At 37.6% G+C, this 26,141-nt stretch overlaps 1 protein-coding gene across 1 annotated transcript in view; it reads left to right on the top strand.

The window, feature by feature from the left end:
* LOC142335692 (uncharacterized) overlaps window positions 1-26,141 on the top strand; it is a 110,978-nt gene that overhangs the window by 75,489 nt on the left and 9,348 nt on the right. The window contains exons 14-16 of the mRNA XM_075384124.1: window positions 15,799-16,038; window positions 16,579-16,792; window positions 19,870-20,052. Coding sequence (XP_075240239.1) covers window positions 15,799-16,038; window positions 16,579-16,792; window positions 19,870-20,052 — 637 coding nt within the window. The remainder of the gene's footprint in view (window positions 1-15,798; window positions 16,039-16,578; window positions 16,793-19,869; window positions 20,053-26,141) is intronic.

A 26,141-nucleotide genomic window follows, 5' to 3' on the forward strand; every position in this document is an offset into this window, starting at 1 on the left:
AAATACCGATCCAGACCACTTTTGCCTATGAAAATACCCAGGCAGACCAAAAAGGCCTATGATATCGACTTTGGCTCGTTCGATTTTGATGCGTTCCATTTTCGATGCCAAAATAGGATATGATCCAGACTTTTGCTTACGTTTGGAAAAGACCTGGAAAGATCAATAGTTTATATGATCCAGACTCGAGCTCATAAATTTGATCTCAAATGGACTCTCTGATGTATTTATACATCAAAGAGTCCATTTGAGATCAAATTTCCATTATGTTTGCCTTTCTTCACTTTTGAGGAAAGTGAACAGATGATTCCAATTATTCGCGGATTATAATATGATTATTCACGCTATAATATGACCCCATTTTTCACGGGGGTTGTGATTGAAATCTTACAAGAAAATTGTAACCATATTTCTTAAATGTTAAACTGTCATTCCAAAATTGTGACCAGAGTTGATTGTCCAATTATTTCAGCTCCCAACTACAGAACTGTCTTTTAAAAACAAATTTGAAAAACAACGAGCATTTACATACATACTTCAGAGAATGTCAACTTTGAACATGTCAACTTGAAATTGCAGGTATGTTTGGTTTTAGTTAGCTAAAAAACCGTAGAAATTTCTGTTGTTATTTCTTGCAATCATCGGTCTGTTTGTTTTTCAAATGCAGAAAAATGGCGGTACGCTTGGGAAATTGACAATCACAATCTTAGAAAATGATAGGTATGTTTAGTTTTAAACACAAGAAACGATCGGCATGATTAGTTGCCAAACAAAAAAACTTCGAACCAAAACGTCTTAATCTGTGTTTAATTGCTCTTGAACGAAGCTCAGAGCAATTATTGTAAACGTGTGTGTGTGTTTCTTATGCAAAATTTTTGCCTGACAATTTTGACTTTTCGAGTGATTTTTACGCCCTTGCTTTTTTGCGTTTCACGTGATGTAAAATTCTCTCTCAATCACAATTTCAAGCAGCTGAATTCAATTGGCGGCAATTTCATACTAAAAGTCAAATTAAAAGTGCGCCAAAACTGGTGCCATTTTTCACTTTAAATCTTAATATTGGTATATGTTAACCTCTAATGTGGTTATTTGAAGACCACTATTGAACTTCTTAGTCCCATTTAGGCTCCCCCTCCCTCCCCCCACCCCCGACTGAAGCAGGCTGTAATTGATTAGAGCTCCCACTAGTCTTCGATAGCAATTCTTTCGTTATGCTTAGTCGGTTATGTTTTTGATCAGCTCATATAAAAAAATTGATTGTGATCTATTAAAACGGCTATCCATTAATATTCAACAAAAGTATTTTATATTGAAATGAAAGTTACAGAAGAAAAAGTTTCCAATTGCTACCAGCAGTCTCATTGAACTAAGGACAAAATTTTCAATGAGTTAATATTTTGCATGAAAAATTCTATGACAACGTCTGAATACATTATTAGCGAAGCTGATTTGTGAAAAACCGACAAGTTGATACGTTTCAAACCAAACAAAAATTTTTCTTATAAAATTCAATAGCAAAAATCACAGCAATGATTTTCTAAAAAAACATTAGATCGGTAATTGCCTACTTTCTAAAGCCAGTTATTTCAAACAACTTTTTTAAAGATTTCCAAGCCAAATTGGCCCCGATATTTCGTACGCTTTAAGGCATCACACCCACAATTTCGCTTTTATAACCTGATACACCAAAGCTCTCTTATTGGATAAAAGCAATAATATCTCCTAAACGGTTTCTGGAATACTGCGATTGTGGCAGTAATTAATTATAAATTTTAAATGAAAATTAAAATAAGCACAACTCTTCAACAAATCTCTGTATCCGAAACACAGAAGAAAAAACTTTTCCTGAAAATGCAACGTCAACTTGAAGTTATTTCAAGTTTTCAGGTTTTTGTCACTCAAAGATACAGCTTTTAAAAGAAGCTAGTCAGTATTCGTCAAAACGTGCCACATTCGTAAACATCAAACCTAATACTGCTTGAATGGCCTCTTGAAAACTTGATATTTGGCAAGATTTTACTGCTTGGTTGGTTTTATTGGCAGGAAACTACGGGCATATGTGGTTGCAAAATATAAAACTGAAACGCCTTTGTAAGTGTTTTTCTTAAATTTATTTAAGTAATTGTATGTATTAAAACGGTTCTCCATCAACTTTGAAGGAATCAAATATAATTTAAAATGAAAGCAATGGAAAAAAGTTTTTCAGTTGCTAACATGAGTTTTGTTGAATTAAGCAAAATTTTAATTATTTCAAATTACGCTGGGGAAACTGCTATTGCAACTTCCGGCTACCTTATTAGCACGTTTTATTGCTAAAAAACTGACAATGATGCGTTTCAAACCAAACAAAAATTTTTCTTATAAAATTCAATAGCAAAAATCACAGCAATGATTTTCTAAAAAAACATTAGATCGGTAATTGCCTACTTTCTAAAGCCAGTTATTTCAAACAACTTTTTTAAAGATTTCCAAGCCAAATTGGCCCCGATATTTCGTACGCTTTAAGGCATCACACCCACAATTTCGCTTTTATAACCTGATACACCAAAGCTCTCTTATTGGATAAAAGCAATAATATCTCCTAAACGGTTTCTGGAATACTGCGATTGTGGCAGTAATTAATTATAAATTTTAAATGAAAATTAAAATAAGCACAACTCTTCAACAAATCTCTGTATCCGAAACACAGAAGAAAAAACTTTTCCTGAAAATGCAACGTCAACTTGAAGTTATTTCAAGTTTTCAGGTTTTTGTCACTCAAAGATACAGCTTTTAAAAGAAGCTAGTCAGTATTCGTCAAAACGTGCCACATTCGTAAACATCAAACCTAATACTGCTTGAATGGCCTCTTGAAAACTTGATATTTGGCAAGATTTTACTGCTTGGTTGGTTTTATTGGCAGGAAACTACGGGCATATGTGGTTGCAAAATATAAAACTGAAACGCCTTTGTAAGTGTTTTTCTTAAATTTATATAAGTAATTGTATGTATTAAAACGGTTCTCCATCAACTTTGAAGGAATCAAATATAATTTAAAATGAAAGCAATGGAAAAAAGTTTTTCAGTTGCTAACATGAGTTTTGTTGAATTAAGCAAAATTTTAATTATTTCAAATTACGCTGGGGAAACTGCTATTGCAACTTCCGGCTACCTTATTAGCACGTTTTATTGCTAAAAAACTGACAATGATGCGTTTCAAACCAAACAAAAATTTTTCTTATAAAATTCAATAGCAAAAATCACAGCAATGATTTTCTAAAAAAACATTAGATCGGTAATTGCCTACTTTCTAAAGCCAGTTATTTCAAACAACTTTTTTAAAGATTTCCAAGCCAAATTGGCCCCGATATTTCGTACGCTTTAAGGCATCACACCCACAATTTCGCTTTTATAACCTGATACACCAAAGCTCTCTTATTGGATAAAAGCAATAATATCTCCTAAACGGTTTCTGGAATACTGCGATTGTGGCAGTAATTAATTATAAATTTTAAATGAAAATTAAAATAAGCACAACTCTTCAACAAATCTCTGTATCCGAAACACAGAAGAAAAAACTTTTCCTGAAAATGCAACGTCAACTTGAAGTTATTTCAAGTTTTCAGGTTTTTGTCACTCAAAGATACAGCTTTTAAAAGAAGCTAGTCAGTATTCGTCAAAACGTGCCACATTCGTAAACATCAAACCTAATACTGCTTGAATGGCCTCTTGAAAACTTGATATTTGGCAAGATTTTACTGCTTGGTTGGTTTTATTGGCAGGAAACTACGGGCATATGTGGTTGCAAAATATAAAACTGAAACGCCTTTGTAAGTGTTTTTCTTAAATTTATATAAGTAATTGTATGTATTAAAACGGTTCTCCATCAACTTTGAAGGAATCAAATATAATTTAAAATGAAAGCAATGGAAAAAAGTTTTTCAGTTGCTAACATGAGTTTTGTTGAATTAAGCAAAATTTTAATTATTTCAAATTACGCTGGGGAAACTGCTATTGCAACTTCCGGCTACCTTATTAGCACGTTTTATTGCTAAAAAACTGACAATGATGCGTTTCAAACCAAACAGAAAATGTTTTTACGCCTATAGCAAATCCATGGCCATGAAAAGATGAAAAGAAAACTTTGCATCTGAAACACATGATACAGATGAATTTGAGCAGCATTTTTTGCGTTTCAGACCAAACATGCCTAAAAACTCCTACAGATACTTTTTTGGTTTATGTTGGATTTTCCCAACTAGCGTTGGTTGTCTGTACAGAATGCGCTTGTCCACTGTTTGAAACGAATTTTCATTTATAGAAGATATTACAGAGAGATAAATGATCACAGATCAAAGTTGAGAGAATTTTCTTTTCAGAAAATCCGGAAAAATTTGAAATCCCGATATGAGTTTGCACTTTTTAGCAGCAATTTTTGCCAATATCAAAAGTAGGACAACGTGCAAAAACCGTCAAAAATTAAACGTAAAACTTTGTGTTATTGATTTGCAAAGGAGCAGAGGAAAAAAGTTTTTTTTTGCTCCACCATTTGGAAAAACATAAAATCTGAATTTCAAACAAAGAATATGATCGAAGTAAAGCGTCGTAATAAAAGACTACTAAGTTGTGAACAAAAGCAATATTTTTGCTGAAAATTATAGATGGTTTATGTCTTAAATTACAAGGCCGAATTGGACCGAAGGTTTTGTAAGCTAGAAGACGAACACAGCCGCGAGTTCGTTTTCGAAAACAGATACACGGAATCTCTCTTTTATTCTTGAAGCAAATGTATTAAACGTATCCTACGGATGAAACCAGATACATCTTCTAAACGAGATCCTCATGCGGTTTCTGGACTACAGCGATGGTGAAAATGGTATATAAACAATTAATCATATTTTGATAATTTTTAATCGAAAATCAAAATAAAGCTAAAATCTTCAACAAATTTTGAGCAATACTTCTTCACCAATGAGTTTCAATATGTGAAAAATCTCGCCAGACTCATACCACAATTTTGCGTGAGAACATACCAAACAGTTAGTGCACAGGAGATATTTTCAAGCAATAATAGGTTTGATATTTATGCATATGCCAAATTTTGTTGAATGCCAGCTAGCTGTTATTAAGAGTTGCTCATTTGGGTTGAAAAGATAGAAAACTTGAAGCAGCTTCAAGTTGACGTTGCCAATACATGAGTTTTCCTTCTGCCAATGAGTTTTTTACTGACACTTTTTATATAATTTTTGAGATGCAGATATATTTTTAAAAGTAAATAAAGTTCTTAAAGTTTTAGAGTTTTTAAGGTTTTAACATGAAAAAGACCAAAATCGATACAATTAAAATGATTCTGTCAATTTCAAGTGCGTGAAATCATCGCCAAAATTCATGAAGTCATGCCAAAAAGAGATTTTGTAGAGACCTCAGCATAATTACTGACTTGAAATGTTCCAAATGCCATGGTTCTTTATAGTATTTTAGAATACCTAACGACCTTAATAAAAAAAAGTGCCAATTTTGTTTTACAATTATCATCCATATTTCATTAAGAAAGCCTCCTCTTAAGTCTCAATCGTGATAAGAATTGTTTCGGTTGCAGTGCTATACTCTTGTCATAAAAATGACCAAAGTCTTTTTAACTAAAACGTGTCAAATTTTGTAACGGCTGCTCTCCTATCAAAGTCAAGGAAAACTTTACACCGCCCAGTTCGTTTCAGCGGTTTCAAATCTGTCCGGATATTGTATTTTTGCAGTTAACTTTTGTGAACTGTATTATCCGCTATACTATAGAATGCCGTTGCATTAATTGATATTCAATAATGTCAAATAACAGCTTGTTCAGCTTTGCCGAATAACAAATAACTTCGTTTCAATTAAGTAAAAGTCCAAAGTTTCAAATAACCAATTAGTCTCAAATTAGATGTTTTTCAATGATATCTCCTTAACCACAATTACTAGTGAGATAAAATTTCACAGGGTTATGAGCGTTAGGTAGGCGTACTATCTGATGTAAAAATAAACAACGCTGGGTAAACTGCGTTGGTGGGGCTATCTTTTATGTTTTATACCCAATCTTAATACATGGGCGAAATACAAAGTTTTGTATATCTTTGTAACCAAGTTCTCAGATCTACCGATCAAGAAACTGGACTCAGCCTAGGCAACTGGTAAATGAATGAAACAAGAACGAACAGTTTATCTGCTCTGTAACTCAACTTATTAGAACTTTGTTCCGCAATGTGAAAATTTGAGAATTTCAAAGTCAATTCTATTTTCAATAAGTCAGAGTAAAGTTAGGCTGTACAATCACTAATTTGATCTACAGAAACAAGACACGATAACAAGTAATTTACCGCTCAAGAGAGTGTGCTTCAATATGCACTCTATGTCAGTTTAATTTGACCAAAATTGCAAATTTCTTCTGATTTTTGGTGGTTTTTCAAGCTCCTTTTATGCTGCTAGTCACGTGGATTTACAAGTCAAATTCAAATGTTGATTGGTTGTAGATAATGATGTCGACAGAATGTGAACACTTTTCCATAACGTCACTTTTTCAGTGTAAATTTGATGTCATGGGAAATTTGTTAACCATGTAGAAGTTTTGTCGAATATTCTGTATCAATAACAGGTTGATTCGCAATCCAATCGCAAAGAATCTGATGCAATACTGTTAAGTCGTAGTATTGTTTTGCTGGTTGTTAAGGTAGTTCGAGTTTGAGTTATAGTTTGACTTCATGAATGACGATTGCGTACTAATAATAGTTGCTAAATATAAATAATCAAGAAAATGAACAAATCCGTATGACTTCAATAGAAAGTAGCATTAAATTTCGCTTGTCGTGCTATTCTAGCTTTAAGGCTTGAAATGACCTTGAAGCGCTATTCAATTTGATTTCTGAGTTGTTAAGCTCAGCCGCAATATCGCCGGCCCTGTTTTCCATCGCGAAAACATCTTTTCCAGGTAGTACTGGGGCGAGCTTCACTACTGGTCTCTTGTACACTCCGTCGTTCGTTCGAACTATCGCTGATCGAATCACACCGTCAGACCCATCGATGGTCTCCGTATTTCGACCAAGGTTGTAATATCCACGCTTATTGCTGTCTTCGATCAACCAAACGAGATCGCCTTCTTTAAGGGTTTCGTTCGCCGTAGATCGCCATTTTTGCCGATTATTCAGAGTTGGCAGATATTCTTTCCGAAATCTGTCCCATATGAGATTTGCATAGGCTTGAGTTTGTCGAAAGAGCTTTCGGTGATCAACAAATTCTTCCGCGCATGGTAGGTAGGGTAAGCAAACGTTCTTGTGGCCAAGCAAGAAGTGATTGGGGGTCAATGCTTCTAAGTCATTAACATCCGAACTGACTGGAGTCAAAGGTCTTGCGTTCAATGTCTGCTCAACAATGCACATCGTTGTTGAAAGAACGTCCTCGGTGACTGATCTGTTCCCCAACACTGCATACATTGCTTTCTTGCAACTTCTCACCAACCGCTCCCATACTCCTCCAAAATGAGGTGCTGCGGGTGGGTTGAACTTCCATCTGATTCCTCGTTGAATTAGATGTTCTTCGATCCCTTCTTTGTTCCATGCCGCAACGTACTCTGCAAACTCTCTTTCAGCTCCAACAAAATTTGTCCCGTTGTCGCTGATGATTGTACTCGGTTTGCCTCTTCGCGCAATAAATCTCATTATTGCATTGAGACAACTGTCTGTGTCAAACTTAGGTACAATTTCTATATGCACCGCTCTCATAGTTAGACAAGTAAAGAGACAACACCATCGCTTTTCATTTCTTCGCCCAATCTTCACAATGAAAGGGCCAAAGTAGTCAACTTCAGCATTTGTAAAAGCTGTAGAAGCATCTAACCGTTCTTCGGGTAGACCTGCCATTACTGGGGCTATCGTTTGTGCTCTGCCTTTTCTGCAGGTAATACACTTGTTCTTGATTGACCTTAAGGCGTTCCGTATGCCTAGTATCCACATCTTCTGCTGAACAATGTTTCTCACATGCTCAGTGCCTTCGTGTTGATTGTCCTTGTGCTCGTTTCGCAAGAATAATTCAACCGCGTGATGTTTCCAATGTAGCAATATTGGATGCTTTCCATTAAAGTCCAGTTGCCTTTTGCCTATTCTGCCTTTGGCTCGAATAAGTCCTTTTTCATCTAGGAAAGGTGAGAATTGTAGGATTTTACTGCCTTTTGGAATTTCCTTTTCAGCTTTGAGAGATTTCATCTCTTCACCAAACTGTTCTTGCTGTAGTAACTTGAAGATTGTTGCTTTTGCTTTTTCTCTTTCTTCAATGTTGACCACGAGTGTTGCAGGTCTGTCTTTGTTCAATGCTCGCTGTACGCATACCACTGTATTTACTAGTCTATTAAAATTACTGAATCGTTCCACTGAATAACAGCTTTCTTTTCTTCAGCCTGTATCATGAATACTGATGAGGGTATATTCTCTTCATCTGAGGCAAATATGAGGTTCACTTGCTGTGGCCATTCGCTTTCTGGTTGTTTCAACCAGGACGGCCCAGTGAGCCACTCACTTCTCTTGAGTTCCTCAATGTCGATTGCTCTGGTGCCAATGTCCGCTGGGTTGTTGATACCACTCACATGTTTCCACTGTGAAACATCAGTTGTATCTAGTATCTCAGCCACTCGATTGGCCACAAACACTTGTTGTTTACGATGGGAACTGTGTATTCACTGCAATACCGTAGTTGAGTCCGACTAAAAACTGCAACTATTTATCTTTATTTCATGTGCCTTGACTATCTGTTCTTTCAACCTCACTGCCATGACTGCCGCTTGCAGTTCCAATCGCGGTATTGAAAGATGCCTCATCGGTGCCACTCTGCATTTTCCAATGACAAATGCTAAATCAGCTGAGTATTCTTTTGGTTGTGAGCGTAGATAAGCCACTGCACACATCGTGTCTTCAGATGCGTCAGCAAACACATGAAGTTCGGCTTTATCCCTCTCTCTGTTGAAGTATCTTCTATCGATGCTGGTTTCAGCCACTATTGGAAGTTGTTCTTTCCATCTCAGGAATTCTTCTTCTTCACTAGGCTCCACTTCGTTGTCCCAATGTTGTCCATTCTTAGTCCAGATGCCTTTCAGAAGTCGTCTCATATGAACACTGAACGGAGCAAACAATCCGATCGGGTCGAATACTGAAGATACCAGTGACAGAATCTTCCTCTGGGTTATAGGTGCTTCAACTTCCTTGTTTGTACCTCTGCATACCTGAAGACTGTCATCAGTAACGGTCCATTGTAGTCCTAGCACTGAAGATCCCTCCGTACTGGGTTCCACTTCGACTTGCTTTGTGTTGCTGATTGACTTCAAGTCTTCTGGGATTGCTTCGGTAACTGCATCATTGTTGCTTATCCACTTCTTCAGTTCAAATCCATGTTGTGAGAGAAGAAGTTGTAGTTGGTTGAAGACTTCAATTGCTTCTTCCGGGGTTTCTACTGATTTGATGAAATCATCCATGTAGAAGTTGTTTTGTATTGCCTTGGTTGCTATTGGATACTCTTTTTCGTTGTCCAGTCCCACTCGCTTGAGAGCATAGTTCGCGCAAATTGGAGAACTCTTAGCTCCAAATACGTGACGCTGATATTCGTATATCTGAACAGGTTCGTTAGTTCTTAGACGCCATAAAAACCTCAAGCAACTCCTATCCTGTTCGGGAACTTGCACTTGTAGAAACATCGATTCGATGTCAGCTGTCAGGGCTATTGGTCCTTCACGGAATCTGAATATTGTTCCAATCAACCCATGTAGCAGATCAGGTCCTGCTAGTAGCTTATCATTTAGGCATATGTCTTTGTACTTTGATGCGGCATTGCAAACACGTCTTACTTTGCCAGGCTTGTTCGGGTTTAGCACTGGATAGTGGGGCAAATACCATTCTTTCCCGAAGGTGCCTTTCACTTCGGACTCGTCCAATATCTTTACGAATTCTTTTTTTGCATCTGTATCTATTGACTGTTGATACAAACTCTTCAAGTTTGGGTCCCTTTGGAATCTTCGCTCCAGTGAGTAAACTGACCCAGGGCTGAGCTGTAGTTGTTCGGTAGGATTGGCTCTGGTTCACTCCACAGCATTCCCACTTCGTACCGCTCGCCTGTGAACTTCGTCGTACTCTCTAGCATCTTCTGTGCCTGCAGTTCCTTCTTTGACTGACTGACGACGTTGATTTTGGAAGCATAGGTTTCTATGTCCCACCAGGTTTGGATATTCTCAGCCACTTTCACATCTTCTGTGAAGGCGAAATGACAAACATTTTGTCTTCTTTTGCCCGTCATGGGTCCACTGACTACCCATCCTAGCTCTGTTAGAATGGCGAAAGGTTCACTTCGTGTTCCTATCTTGTAGTCCAATGGTCGTTGTAGCTCATAAGCATCTTGACCAAGGATGATGCCAACTTCCATCAAGTTGAAGCTTTTGTTGGGTAAAACACTCAAGTGGTTGAAGCTTTGCTTCAGCTTGTTGTAGTTGTAGTTTGTGTTTCCCAAGGAGATTGACGGGTGTGCAAACGCTTCGATTGAATGCACCTTTGAATGTAGTCCCTTTATTTTGAGAGGAACCCTTTCCGTCTTCAGATCCTTCGTTCCGTGTATGCCAGCTATGTTGAGCGTCACACCGGTGCCTTGGGCCCGTAAATTCTCTTGCACACTTTGATCGATGAATGAAACCGTTGATCCACTATCGAGCAAAGCATATGTGTTCAGCCTGTTGCCACCGCTCTGTATTGAGACAGGAACTATCTGAAGAAAGCTAGTAACTTCGTTACTCTGGTTGATTGTAGCTGCGCTTACGTTATCTGCATGATTGCCCTCGTCCATTTGGTTTTCTGAGTGTAGCAATCGGTTGTGCTTCTTGATGCATCCATTGATGCCGCACGCATTGAATTTACAATCTTTGATTGCATGCCCTTTGCCTAGACATCCGTAACATAAGCGTTGCTTTCTCACTGCTGCGTACCGATCATTCACACTCATGTTCCTGAATAGTGGACAGTTTCATATTTTGTGAGTGCCATCAGCTAGCGGACAGTGATCACTTTGCGTTTGCTTCGTTTCTTTCACGTTGGAACTTGCACTGAAGTTCGACGTTTTCGAGAACCGTTTGTCTCTATTTGTGCTTCTTCGGTCTTCTTCTCTTCGCTCTCCCTTGAAAGCTGAAAACCCTTCGTGCACGAATGCTATCCTTGATAGCCATTTCTCAAACATAATCAGATCAGGCCAATCTTCATCTTTATCATCAACATAGAACCACCACTTCTCTTTGAGAACTTGGGGTAGTTTGTCTACTGCCATATACAATGTCGAGCTTGATTGCAGATCACCAATCTGCTTGTACTCTTTGAGCACATTCACAAAGTTCGAAACAATAACTGAGAAACTGATCAGACCTGTTGAGTCGTGTGGTTTCACCTGACTTGCTTTGCGAAGACTCTCCAGTTGTGCATCAATGATCACATGAGGCCTTCCAAATTTCCTCTCCAGAATGCTCCATGCAGCACCATAGAACTGTCCAGAATAGCCCATTCCAGAGATTGCTGACCTTGCCTTGTCTGTCAGTAGAGTCTTCAGATGGCTCATCTTCTCTGATTCTGGTATTGGTTGTTGATCCACTGTAGCAATGAACATACTAGACCACTCCGGCCATTCAAGAGGGTTTCCGTCGAAGTTGTTCAACTTCAGCTTTGGTAGGTTACTGCTACCTGCGTACCCAATGTTGTTTTGTAGTCGACCAGCTCTGGGGGAAACGTCCCGGTCTTCAACACTTGAGGAACGGTCTCGTGAACTGCGATATCTTGAGAAGTGACTTTGCCTGTTCACTTCAGGGGTCACTTCGAAGCGAGCTGTTGATCGATCTGGTGTTAGAAGGTTGTCGATTCTGCTGGCCCAGCCAGAGACATCTCTTTTCTTGGGGGTTCAGTTGAAAGGCGATTTTTCTCGAGCACCAGTGGATTGGGAACGAGCATCATCGTTCTCTAATGCTGTTCTCTTCACTTTGCGCTCTAGCTCACGCTCTTCCTCCAGCAGTTGATGCTTGGTTTCCAGTTCCTTCATTTGCATTTCTAGCTCTAGCTTCCTCCGCTCGAACCGTGCCTGTTCCAGTCGCATCTTTGTTTCGAATTCGATATCGAATTTCTTCATCCTTTCCTCTCGCCTTTGCTTTGCTGAAGATGTTTCCGAAACATTCTCCGTCTCTTGGCCACTTGCTGTTGCTCCGTTTTGCACTATTTGAGCAACTGGGCTGTCCGTTGGGTAGTTGTTGTGGCTCTCGTTGTCATTCACGGCTTGGGTTGCGTTGTTTTGCTCTGCATTCATTTCTGGTTGCGTGCCTTTGCTTATATATGAAAGCCAATGATAGTCCAAATTTGCTTTGCACTTCCTTGCTTCTTTCAGATGTTCTTCAACGAAAATTGCTTGGTAGGGCACAAGCTTGTTTCGACGTTGCAGTTGCTTGGGTATTTCTTCCTCTAGGAGGTGGACAGTCTGTTGATAGAGGACCTTTAATTTGTTGGGTCGATCTGAATATTCAATTATTTTGTAGCCAAGACTTCTTTTAGTGTTGACTTCCTCTACTAAGTCTCGGAATCTCTTGTCGTACCTGTGAGCTGTTGATTGAAGCTCCTCTCTGCTGGTTGTGCTCGAGTTGCCTGGTTGCTGTTTGCTTCGCTTGTTCCGTTTAAAAGAGGTCAATTCTTCATCGTGTTTTGTGAAATGCACTCTTCTGTTCGCCTCAATAGCCTGTTGCTGTTGATTTGTTTGATTCTCTTTTGGGGTTGCCTTTGGCAATCTCTTCATCAAGTTGGACAGCAGTTTGCCTTCCACTGTCCGGGTCGGCGTACCAAATGTAACGGCTGCTCTCCTATCAAAGTCAAGGAAAACTTTACACCGCCCAGTTCGTTTCAGCGGTTTCAAATCTGTCCGGACATTGTGCTTTTGCAGTTAACTTTTTTGAACTGTATTATCCGCTATACTATAGAATGCCGTTGCATTAATTGATATTCAATAATGTCAAATAACAGCTTGTTCAGCTTTGCCGAATAACAAATAACTTCGTTTCAATTAAGTAAAAGTCCAAAGTTTCAAATAACCAATTAGTCTCAAATTAGATGTTTTTCAATGATATCTCCTTAACCACAATTACTAGTGAGATAAAATTTCACAGGGTTATGAGCGTTAGATAGGCCTACTATCTGATGTAAAAATAAACAACGCTGGGTAAACTGCGTTGGTGGGGCTATCTTTTATGTTTTGTACCCAATCTTAATACATGGGCGAAATACAAAGTTTTGTATATCTTTGTAACCAAGTTCTCAGATCTACCGATCAAGAAACTGGACTCAGCCTAGGCAACTGGTAAATGAATGAAACCAGAACGAACAGTTTATCTGCTCTGTAACTCAACTTATTAGAACTTTGTTCCGCAATGTGAAAATTTGAGATTTTCAAAGTCAATTCTATTTTCAATAAGTCAGAGTAAAGTTAGGCTGTACAATCACTAATTTGATCTACAGAAACAAGACACGATAACAAGTTATTTACCGCTCAAGAGAGTGTGCTTCAATACGCACTCTATGTCAGTTTAATTTGACCAAAATTGCAAATTTCTTCTGATTTTTGGTAGTTTTTCAAGCTCCTTTTATGCTGCTAGTCACGTGGATTTACAAGTCAAATTCAAATGTTGATTGGTTGTAGATAATGATGTCGACAGAATGTGAACACTTTTCCATAACGTCACTTTTTCAGTGTAAATTTGATGTCATGGGAAATTTGTTAACCATGTAGAAGTTTTGTCGAATATTCTGTATCAATAACAGGTTGATTCGCAATCCAATCGCAAAGAATCTGATGCAATACTGTTAAGTCGTAGTATTGTTTTGCCGGTTGTTAAGGTAGTTCGAGTTTGAGTTATAGTTTGACTTCATGAATGACGATTGCGTACTAATAATAGTTGCTAAATATAAATAATCAAGAAAATGAACAAATCCGTATGACTTCAATAGAATGTAGCATTAAATTTCGCTTGTCGTGCTATTCTAGCTTTAAGGCTTGAAATGACCTTGAAGCGCTATTCAATTTGATTTCTGAGTTGTTAAGCTCAGCCGCAATAAATTTGTTCGTTTAACCTCTCGATCATTTAACCCCTCTATCATTTCGCCCTCAAGCATTTCATCCCGCCAATGAGCAGTTGACATTAAAGGCATGCTTTGTCATAAATAGATGGATAAATCAATCCCACGTTCGGTTGTGATAGTTTTATATCAAGTCCCACGGGCCGCTGAGGCATGGCAATGGCTCGGGAGGCATGGCCAAATAATTATATTGCTAATTTAATAATCCTTATTTTATAGAAAGATTAAAATCGGGGTGAAATGATAGAGGGGATAAAAGACAGAGGGGTTAAATGATACAGGGGTGAAAAATCGGGGTTAAATGATAGGGGGTTAAATGAACAGGGGTGAAAAAGCGGGGCACAATTGTCAGATAGTTAACATCGAAAATTTGACCCGTTACTTAAAGAGATTTATTGAATATTGCAGGCCTCTACCATTGCCAATTTTTTTCGGTAAATTCCATAAATTAGACGGATCTTTTTCTTCTTTGTATCTTAAAACATTGTAAAAGTGAACTAATTACTTATACTTGATGTTTCTATTTGGTCTGTAAGTTGCTACTATTTTTTTGCGTTGCTATTAGCTTTGTACATTTTTGTTGATTTTGATTGCTCTCAAACAAAGTTTCTAGCAATTTTTTTCTTCTTGCAATCTGTTGTAATGAAACTTTTTGCTTGACCAACTTTTTGTCGTTCATTTTAAATTTTTTTCCTCAGATACCGGATTTATAGGTGAAGTCCGGAGGGCAAAAAGTGACGGGATAAACATGTAACGCCCCGAAGACATTAAGTTCATTTAAAACCTTTCATGTGCCTTCCTTCACCCCCACTCCCATTCCCCCATCCCATGCACATCGCTTCACCCGTAACGCACCGCGCTCGACTTCCCCCGCTGCACTAACCCCACACTAGTTCAATTAAGCTAGAGCTAGCCTCCCGAAACCGCAGCTCGCAACTTATGAAGCCAAGCAGGAGTATCCCAATCGTAGGAGCACATTTTCCCCGACCTTAGTCGGTTTTGTTCTTATTAGCCTGAATCTGATTTCATTATTTTTGAAGCTCCTATATTCTTGGTTTGAGATGAAATACGTCTGTGATGTTCTGTTTTCATTTCTCAATGCAGACAGTATTTAATACTTCCTAAAATGTAAGAAAATCCCAATATAAAATTAAGAAAGCTGCAGTTTCCTCAGTTTCAAGACAAGGAAAGTGGGGCATGTTCGGGTTTTATTGGCATCGTCGTGTTCTGTCGCAAGAGAAAGCTCTCCTTAACGAATGAGAAACCGACTTTATTTTCTGTCAATTTATTGTGCTTTAAACCAGAAGTAATAATAATAATAATAATAATAATAAGTTGTTCTCAAGTATGTATAAACAAACAGCATTGTTCAATGAGGTTTACATATAAATACTCAAAAGGCCATCAAAAGGCAAAAAAGCCTGTCGTGTAATGCGTTTGGGAAGCAGTTCAAGTTTGTTAGCAAATAGGGGTGGGGGTAGGGGGTTGATATTGGTTCGTTTTTAAGGTTTAAAAAGATTGAGTGACAACAAGTACACGTGAGGAAACAGTTGAGTTTTTGTAAAAGGATAAAAAAATATGAAAAAATTTTTAAAAAATTAATGTTTTAGACAATTGCTAAAAAAACTAATAAAAAGTTTCAATTTTAAACTAGAATTACTTATAGTCGCGAGCAGAGGGTTCCCAGATGATGACAGAGGATGGTGATGTGGATGAGGAGGATCTGGAGGGACCAAGTGTGTCGATGGAGGATTTCTCTGAGGCAGATGGGGGGACAGAAGCAGATGGAGTTTCAGAGGCAGAAGATCGAGAGACAGCGGACGAGAAATCAGAGGCAGAAGATGAGGCAACGGAGGCGGATGATCTCAGTGAATATATCAGTGCCATAGGAGAAGATAGCAAAAAAGTTAGAGCACAAATATCACTGCATGTTTTTGTTTCCAAGTTTTGTATTACTTCATCCATTACTAGATCTTGCTCCATGTCAAAAATAATCATCGCTACTATTTTCATTTTTACGTTTCTGTTTCTGCCAAAAAGGAGACCGATAAGTAATTTTTTCTTATGTTTTTGTCTCAGAGGTCAGGCCGAGATTACATTCTTTGTATTTGAACACTTTCAGAAAAAATGAAATATGAACAGTCGGTCGATTGACAGTTACCTGAAAATTTCACCATATCTTACCTTTTTTTTCAGCATGTCTTTTCAGCACAAACGTGTTTGATAATGCGCTCAGATGAAAAGATTTTCTTTGACTGCGGACTGTTGCCTGATCATTTAGATATACCTGAACGTTTTGCGCGTATTTCTTACATTATGTCAGCACGTTTCAGCGCATTTTTTATGAACAAGTAACAAGAAAAAATGTTTAAAAGTTTTCCTTTCTGTATAAAATTTTTGTCATTACAGAATTTTATTTTTTGATTAAAATAAAGTCAATTTGCAGGATAGTGGTGGTGTACCCAAAGTGAGAGGTAGTCGTGTATCGGGTCCACAAGGGTCCGGAAGCCAACCAAAAGACAGTCGTGTCTCTGGCAGTCAGGCTGTTGACAGCAAAGAAGGGGAGACTGAATACGGGAGTGTGTCTGCTGATAGCCAGTTGTACGATGGTAGAGTGTCGGCAACTAAGGGATCTGGCACTCTAGCTTCCGGTTCCAAAGGTATTTCAAGTTCTTTTTTTCTCTCAGTAGCTTACCCTACACAACCCACCACTTTATTCGGTGTCTTCCAGAGTAGTTTTTTATTCATTTTTTACAAGAATAAATGAAATTATAATAATCAACGAATCATTAACAAATTGCAGTCGGGATTCGCATGTGAATTAATTTGATGGTAAAGAGCAAAACTGCTCAAAGACCTAAAGACCTTTTTAGCACATTAACCAAGTAGAAAATTAAGAGTTAATATTTTACAATTTACAGAGATATGTACTTTAGGTTTAATAGACAGCATATGGATTTTGGAGGGCAATCACTAGAAGTGATACTTTCTAAATCACTTTTGTCTTCAATGCTTGAAGGCAAGCTAGAAAGATGACAAGTTCTATCTCAATACATACTATAACAAAAATATTCGATACGAATGAGCAGACAACAAAAATAAACAATATAACCGCCTAAGGACAAGCTGTAAAAACAAACATTTAAAGACCCATTATGGTGTTTGGGCTAAGGCTGACGACAAATTGACTAATTACAAGCGTATACCGGCACCAACATAAATCCAGTTTTGGAAAAAAACCTCCTACGGAAAAACCCCACCTTATTTTAGATAGGAAATAAACGCCCACCGAAATGAACCCCCACTTGATGTTTACCGAGCTGCGAATTGAGCGCGTTTTGCCATGCCTCGCGGACCATGACCATCATTAGTGGCCCGTGGGACTTGATATGAAACTATCAAAACCGAACAAATTGTCACAACAAAAATTCAATTCTAAAATGTGGGTTTGAATTTTTGTCGAAATAATTTGTTCGGTTTTGATAGTTTCATATCAAGTCCCACGGGCCGCTAATGCATGGCCATGGCCCGCAAGGCATGCCCAAACGCGCTAAATGCGCAGTTCGGTAAAAGTCAAGTGGGGGTCTGTTTCTGTGGGGGTTTATTTGGGTGGTCGTTTATTTCCTATCTAAAACTCTGTTGGGGGATTTCCGTGTTTTTTCCTATACCTATAGAAATCTATTTCCGCGCAAAGTAGTCGTGACTTACAGACCAATTATAGACGAATTAAACATGAGTGAGAGTAATCCAGTTTTTTAATTGCTCTCAAACTAGAAGCAATTATTGTAAACGTGTGTCTTTATTCTGCAAATTGTTCGCTTGACCGTTTTGCGCTTTTCTTCTAGAATAATCTTTGATTTCTCAAGTGAAACCGGATTCTTCAAATAAAACCGATTGTTAAAGATTTGATAACAAGGGCCTAATAGCCGAGTGGTTAATACATCCTTGTAATTGACAAAATTAGTCTCATGAGAGTGGGGTTCGAATCTTACCTTCGGCTGACGTGTTCGCAACAATAAAGAGAAATTTATGCAGACTACAGGCTCTGAATTAAAGTGCAGCGCATGCCATTCGAGAGCAATTTTTCGACTTTAGTTGGTTTATGTTTTTAACTAAGTGTCAAAATACAAAAGTGGAAAAAGCTATAAAACTGTTACTAGAAAATTTGGTACCTGGTAATGCTATATATATGAACTATACGTATACATTATATTTGAAGCAAAAGCAGATATCAAGCAGTTTTTGCCGGAAAAGAGAAAAACTGTTCGAAAATTATTCTATTAAAAAGATAAAAGCCGGTCTCCAATCCCTATTGAACGTTGATTAGTCGAGTGCTCAATTGTGGGTTCAATTTATGAAATAAAATTTGGTGCTTCTGGGCTTAAATTACAACTAAAACGAATGTAGAAAACGCCAAGTGTTCTCATCAGAAGCGAACCTGTATAGACGTAAAAAGTGCTAGATAACTAAATGGTATTAAGATAAGAAAAAGTTTCGAGTTGCAGTTTGATGAGCTGGAACTTTTCAACATGTTTGAAGGCACAACAAGGAGGATTGGTGATGTGTGTTTGCACATTATGCTCCGGTCTGTCAATTCTGAAATAATGTGAAAAATCATTTTTTTAATTGGAGATGCTTATCGTCAATTATATGCATTCGAATAATATCACTCTCTTCAAACCTTTTCATAATCTTTAAAGACTATTTTATTCCTCGGAAGGTTATCAAAAATGAAAAACATCTCTTCTGTAATTAGTGTAAAATTTTATGAAAAAGATCTTTATTGTATTTTATCACTAAGCCGGAGCTGCTTGCACTTAGCAACAATCAGATACTAAATTCTCGTCTGATCAGACGTCCTTGTTATCTGAGACAATTGGATATGATGTCATTGCTATCATGGGTACTCTTTATCAGAGGTAATTTTGGCTTCATACGATCTGAATGAGGTTTATGGGGCTTAGGATATTAGGCGAAAACATGATTAGGTGTGCCCATTTTTTGCAGCCATTAGACGAAAGTTTTGAACCAATGTTTTGTGGACATTAGGCGACTACCAATTAAAACCCTTATCAGCGGTACTTCAAAATCCACTTAACGCTATAAAGTACTCACGTGTCCCTAACTATTGTCTCTACATGATAATAGCTAACAAAAACGGGCACATTTTCTTAAAATTGAGTATTTGTAGCACTTCATTTTATGTCAATCCAGCTTTTATGGCACCTTTTTTTCTCGAATTCTTTTCACTTCCCATAACTCTAAACTATTTAGATTAAAGAAAAGAAATTTTTTATCATGTTTTGGACTCTTTTCTTCGTTTTTTTGCCAAATACTTTTGCCGTAATGTTACCGAGGGGCAAATAAAATATGCAAAATTGATACATATTAAATGTGTTTTATTTACTCACTTTCATGTACGGACATTTGTTAGGAACACTCAAGCGTAAAGTAGATTTTGAAGAACCATCCTTAAGTGCTTTAATTGGTATTCGCCTAATGTCTACAAAGCATTAGTTCAAAATTTTCGCCTAGCGGCTGCAAAAAAACTTCGCCTAATCGAGTTTCCGCCTAATATCCCATCCCCAGAAATGTATGCCGGGTTTTAATTTTTTCTCTCATCGGTTTTTATCCTTACCAGTTTGCTTTCTTTACATTTTGACATTGGTTTTCTCTTGAAAAAAAATTAACATTCCCACTGCTACCCCAGACCAAAAATCATAATTTCCGTTTGAAGGTGGGGGAAGCCGCCTGAGTGCAACTGGGAAGAGCGGTAGCAAACCCAAAGGCAGCAACATCAGCAATATCGAGGAGGAGGAAGAGGGGGACGGTGGAAAGGGGAGCAAAGTGGAGGAAGGTACAATAGAGGGATCTGCTGGAGAGGATAGCGACAAGGAGGACGAGGCTGCTCGGCCACCTAGCAAATCAAAAGGAAAGTTTCACCGCCAATTAGCATTGATTGATTTTTTACAAGCAAATAAAAGCAGTCAAACTATGAAAGTGATAATAAAAGAAGTGCAATAAGATTAATTTGAAGCGAATGAAGTCTGAAATAAAATCTGAAAGCAAGCAAATGATCAAAAACTGTTATCCGACAACTTTAGCTGATAAATTTGTACAAACTAGGGGTACAGACGAAATAGCAGCAGAATCGGACACCTTTGATCATGTTCGTTCCAAATTGATATCTTCTTGGCACGTAATGTAAGGTGGTTCGATGCAAGAGAAATGAAAAATTTTGAAGGATTTTAAAATCAGGAAAACTGTATGAAAAATTAAATTTTATGAGGAATTTTATAAGCCAAAAGTTCAAACATGCACACAATGCTTCAATAAGCCTAGCCATAGGGTAGTCATAGCATCTTGGACCTAACCTAACGTCAACTCAATATCGGTGCTTATTACGAGTCTGATATCAAAATTGATTCAGAGTTATGATCATGTCCCTTTTTACACTGGTAGACTGAATCCATGACTTGGCTGGTCTAATTCCAGTGCTGGAAAACGGAAAAACATGCCCTGAATTCGGATAACTTTCCCAGTACTGATTTATTTAGCCTTTGCTTAATTAAAGCGGATAACTTTCCCAGTACTGATTTATTTAGCCTTTACTTAATTAAAGCTTAATTTAAGCTCGGTGTTCACGGGAAGGGGCGCTAGAAATATGAATCGAATTGTAACGTCTCGTGGGGGTTATAAACACGTTCTCGATTATCATTTTTGTCATCTTAATTTGAGCCACAAGTCAAAGATCCCGTAAATTTGAATCAAAAGTGATTTATGTCGCATTATAGGCCCACAGTGTCAGACAGTGAAGCCTCAATTCGATTTGATAAAACCCGCAGCTTCGAACGGAAACACAATCTTTAAAATAATAAGAACCCATAAAAAAACTTCAAACTAAACTTTTGTCAGGTTTTTGATATTAGTTTTAGTTTTGGAGTGGAAAAAAGCCCTTTCCCACATTTTTAAGACCGTCTCTTGTTTTACAAAAAGTAAACTTGAAAATGTTCTATCTTTCTTCTCTTTACTCGGTCTGGTATTGGAATCGTGAACCACTAAACACCAATTTTTCTTGCCTTTTCTTTTGTAAATTTGCCCAAAAAATGTGGTACAAAAATATTAACCAAAAATTCAGCAGTTCTATTATCAAAGCGTGCGATATCATCAGAGTTCAAAGTTTTTTGAACGCTTGTTTTCATTTAACGGTTTATTTCAAAAATTATTATAAAAAATCGTTGGTAAAAATGAGATTACTCGTTAAAAAATGTCCTTAAATACATAATTTCACGGACCAAAGCAGCTCAACACTATTAACATGCATAATTGAGTGGTTCGTAGACATTTGTGGAAAATATTAAGACAAAGAAAGCAGCAAAGTATTCTCATTGATATAATTGATGAGAAAGATAAGTTTTTGTTTTGGCCTGTCTTAGGTTATAAGTGTAACATTCAACTAAATTTTAAGGCAACCAATATCCGCGATCTACAATGACTATTTTAACAATGACTCAGAAACTAAAAAAGATATCAAAGCGGAACTTCGTGCGTCGATGGACATTTGTAAAGAATACTTTCTGCTAGAAAAAAAGAATTCTATCTTAAAAAGGAGAAGTAGGGCTACCTTTTAAGTTCTATAAACAATCTTAAGACGTGGGAAAAAATTTTTATGCGTTAATTGCTCCCACTCTAATGATTCAAACAATCTGATAGAAAAAGAGAATTCTATCTTAAAAAGGAGAAGTAGGGCTACCTTTTAAGTTCTATAAACAATCTTAAGACGTGGGAAAAAATTTTTATGCGTTAATTGCTCCCACTCTAATGATTCAAACAATCTGATAGAAAAAGAGAATTCTATCTTAAAAAGGAGAAGTAGGGCTACCTTTTAAGTTCTATAAACAATCTTAAGACGTGGGAAAAAAAATTTTATGCGTTAATTGCTCCCATTCTAATGATTCAAACTTGAGCAAATTTGGCAGTGACCAGCATTAGTGTACGATATAGAATATGAAAAATGAATGAACTAATTTGAACATGTGCTTTTCAGATAACGAGATTTAAGTTGCAGACTGCAACATGGATGGTCCTATTTTGACTCAAGGAAAGTACTCTCGAATGCGGCCAATATCTAAGGAAAAAATTGTAACTAATGGTCGTAAAGACGTTCTTCTACCAGTTCCCATTGTTACCAATCTGACTATTTCATCATCTCACTCATGGAGCTTCTGAATTCTTGCTAAAGGGCAGTTGAAGTAGCTCTCTCTCTCTCATTGACTATCCAGACTATGTCTCCCACTTTGATGCTCACGCTTGATTCAGTTCACCATTTTGCTCTGCTTTGAAATGACGGTAGATAGTCGCTCAACCACCGCTTCCAAAGGACTATCAATTGCTCGCTGAATTGTCGAAACATTTTTCGATATGAAGCTTTGTTATCGGTGAATAGAGAAATGGGCCATGACACGTTTCCTCCTCCAACAAGGAAATGATTCGAAGTCATCGTAATCGAATCTTCAACATCGCTACTAAGTACTGTTAGAGGTTTTTTTTGAGCAGTTCTTCCGCTACGCAATTTGCCGTTGAGAGGTTTTCCTCCCTCAAAGGTTCTTTGCTCGAAATTTTGAAAATCGTTCTTCTGCTTGATTTCACTAATGACTTCCATGGGGCACCAAAATGTGGAGCTGCAGGGGAATCGAATGTCTATTTCATTCCGTTTTTTGCTAAAATGCGCTGCATTTCAGAATGGTTCAGTTCTTCGAAATCCGCCTTCAATTCGTTTCCTGCGCCTCCAAAGTTACTTCCGTTGTCAGACATAACTGTCTTTATTTTCCCTCTTCTCGCTATGAACCGATAAACTACGTCTAAGCAACATTTTGTGTCTAGTGATTGAACAGTCTCCATATGCACTGCTCTGACACAAGAATAGACATATCCATCTTTTACCTGTTCTCCGGAAAAAAATTAATCAAAACTGGTGTTTATAAACGGCGTTACCTTTTCCTCTATTCTGACAATAATTGGTAAATCTGAATTAATTGATATTGATGTTTTGCTTTGCTTCAATTTACAGTGTAGACATTGGTGTTCAACCAATCTCAGTGCATTTCTTAGACCAGTTATACAAAGCTTTTGCCGAATTTCAGCTCTAGTATGCTCATTCATTGGTGATTGTTGTACTTATGCTGAAACTCGAGATATAATTTAACTGCTGAACTAAAATGTGGTAAAATAAAAGGATGTTTTTGTCGGAAACTGACGTTTCCTTTTCTAAGTAGGCTTTTTGCTCCTATTAGATTTTCGATAAGCAAAAGATTCAGAGATTCAATTTCACTGTTGTTTTTGACAGTCTCATTTTTTCAATGACGCTATTTCTTTTGTGTAACTTCATCTCTGGACTAACTCCCAAATTTGATTTTCTTCTTGCTCAAGCAAATCAGGTGTTATTTCTTTCTTCTCTTTTTTAAGGCTCAATATTCTCGCAATTTCATTTCGGAGTTTTCTGAAGTTATTGAACTGTTTTCAGTCAATTAGAGCTAATTTTTCGTTCCAAAAAATGGCAAAAATTTCTTCTCAATCGGGCATTACTTTTTCTTGCTCCCATTCTTCTGTTTCGTTGATTGCGCTCTTCGGCCGATAGGGTTCGTTCATCACTTTGCATCAGTTCGTTTATGGAGACCTCTGGTTCCCAAAGTAGCAGGGTTGTCAGCTCCAACTTTATGTCTCCGCTGATTAACTGTTGAGCTGTCTGGAGCTTCTGTTAACCAGTTAACAAATTAAGTAGGCTGGTTTTGTTTACTACTACGCAGTCATTATAAAAAAAGTTGAATCGCTCCACAAATATATTGACGCAAACGCAATTCTATGTTCTTGCAAAATTAGATCTTTATCTTTGTTTGCTGTAGCTGCTGCCATTAACTCAAACTTTGGTACAGTGTGGTGCTTCGAGGGAGCCAACCTTTCAAGGGAGCTCAACTCTGTCACAAAAATCTTGATTGTACCATCTTGGAACGAATAAATGAAAAAAATGTTCTGAGTTGCTCCATTCTTGCACCCACTTGTTAAACTCGGTGTTATTTGCTATCGGCAAAACCCAATTTTGACTTAATGTCTGCTTGATTCGTTTCATTGATAACCTTCCTTGAATGACAAATGGTGCGATAAATTCCAGAGGATTAAACAATTGAAACACTTTTGCAATTGTTTTCAAACAATTACAACTCGTTTTCTGGCGGAACTCTTGGTCCTTCCGAACCGTTACCAGATCATCGCCCGCTATTCAATCAATTCCCAAGACCTTAGGGTGATCTTTGCTTTTTATTGGTGTAATGTCACTGTTTTCAAATTTTTCTTCGAAAGTAGAAAAGATTTTTTGTGAGAATGATGCCTGCTTTTGCTAGCAATTGTTTCAGTTCATTGATTACTTCAGATGTTTGTACTCTTGAGTAAATCTAGACAAGCATATCGTCCACATAAAAGTTATCTTTTCCTACTTGCCATGTTACGTTCCAGACAGTTTTGAATACAGTTAGAGAGCATAAATTGCACATGTTGGAGATGACTTAGTCCTAAAAAATTGCCAGTTATACTGTTACGGTAACAGCTTACCGTCTTCATCTGTCCACAAAAACCTGAGATAGCTTCCTCTTCAACATCTGGTTTTAGTGCACCAGATTTTTCTCAAAATCTGAAGATTCTAATAACATTTTAAAAAAGATCTGAAACTGTCATCAAAACGTCGTTCAGACAGCATCCTTGAAAGTTTTTTGCAGCATTGCAAACTTCTCATGACTTTCTTTGGTTTTATTGAGTTTACAACTGGATGGTGACGCCGATACTAAACATCCTGACGTTCAAACTCACCTTTCTGAAGCAAGCAGATGTAACCCTTTGCTAAATCTTTATTTATTGAATCGCTCTACTTCATATTCAAATGACCCGTTTTTCAGCAATCTTATTTCGAGGGATCATAGATGTCCGAGGGATGAAGGAATATTTCAATCAAGTTTTTGTTCTTCTTCAGTAAAAAGCAATTGAATTTGGAAATGTTCTGGAAGCTTTGACGTTGTCTTCTCTAGTTCTTTAAGAGACTTTTTATATTAAGTATATCTGCTGTTTTTTAAAATGTTGTGCCGTAGGATTCAATTTCCCACCACTTTCTCACAATTTCTGATTCTTGGCTATCGCTGCATAGGAAACTGCTCTTTGGTCTTTCACCATTTGGCTGTGGACTACTTAAAATCCAGCCTAATAGAACTTTTGCTGACCATAGAGGACTTTTACCACAAAATTTGTACTCTAAAGTCTTAGAGAGTACGCGTCTTAAACAAGAATCACTTTTACGTCTTTTAGGTCAATCTTCTTCAATCTTATACACAATAAATGTGGATAACATTTACTTAGATTGATTACATTGTAAACCGAGGTTCCAAATAGAATTTTTTTAAACTACTTGCTTTTTTTAACGTGTGGCTGATTTGATGGGCCGGCCCAACCTTGTCCTGTATTTTCAAACATTTGATTGAGTTCGTTTCATGAACCCCAGTCACTGACATCAAGGTGTTTTCTGGCTCAAGGCCTATAGATTGTATTAAATCTTCGTCTATCCAAGTTTGAGAGGAGACGGTGTCGCAAATAGCTTTAGTTTCAACAAAACTTCCGACTTCAGCGTAGTTGCGCAAAGGTGCAACTTGGAGGAGGTATTTGCCCGACAAAGCTGTCTCATTTGCCAGGCTCGTTTCACTTGTTTGATCTGGCGACTGCATTAGCTGTGTCACCTTTTGTCTATTGTGTAACATCCTATTGTGATTTCTTTCACAGCCGCATATGCCGCTTTTGAGTTTCGATTTGCAATCTCTGGCGCGATACCTTCCCGGCAAGCTTTTGAGATTAGCTTGTTTTACCGCTTCTGACTATTCTATGATAGAGAAGATGTTGAGTTATTACCTTTCCAAAGCGGATGATCTCCGTCGTGAAGAGGGCATCTCTGAAATCATCTCACTATCGTTAGTA

Source organism: Convolutriloba macropyga, chromosome 1 (assembly GCF_964194025.1).
Source record: "Convolutriloba macropyga chromosome 1, txConMacr16.3, whole genome shotgun sequence".
Lineage (NCBI taxonomy): Eukaryota > Metazoa > Xenacoelomorpha > Acoela > Convolutidae > Convolutriloba > Convolutriloba macropyga.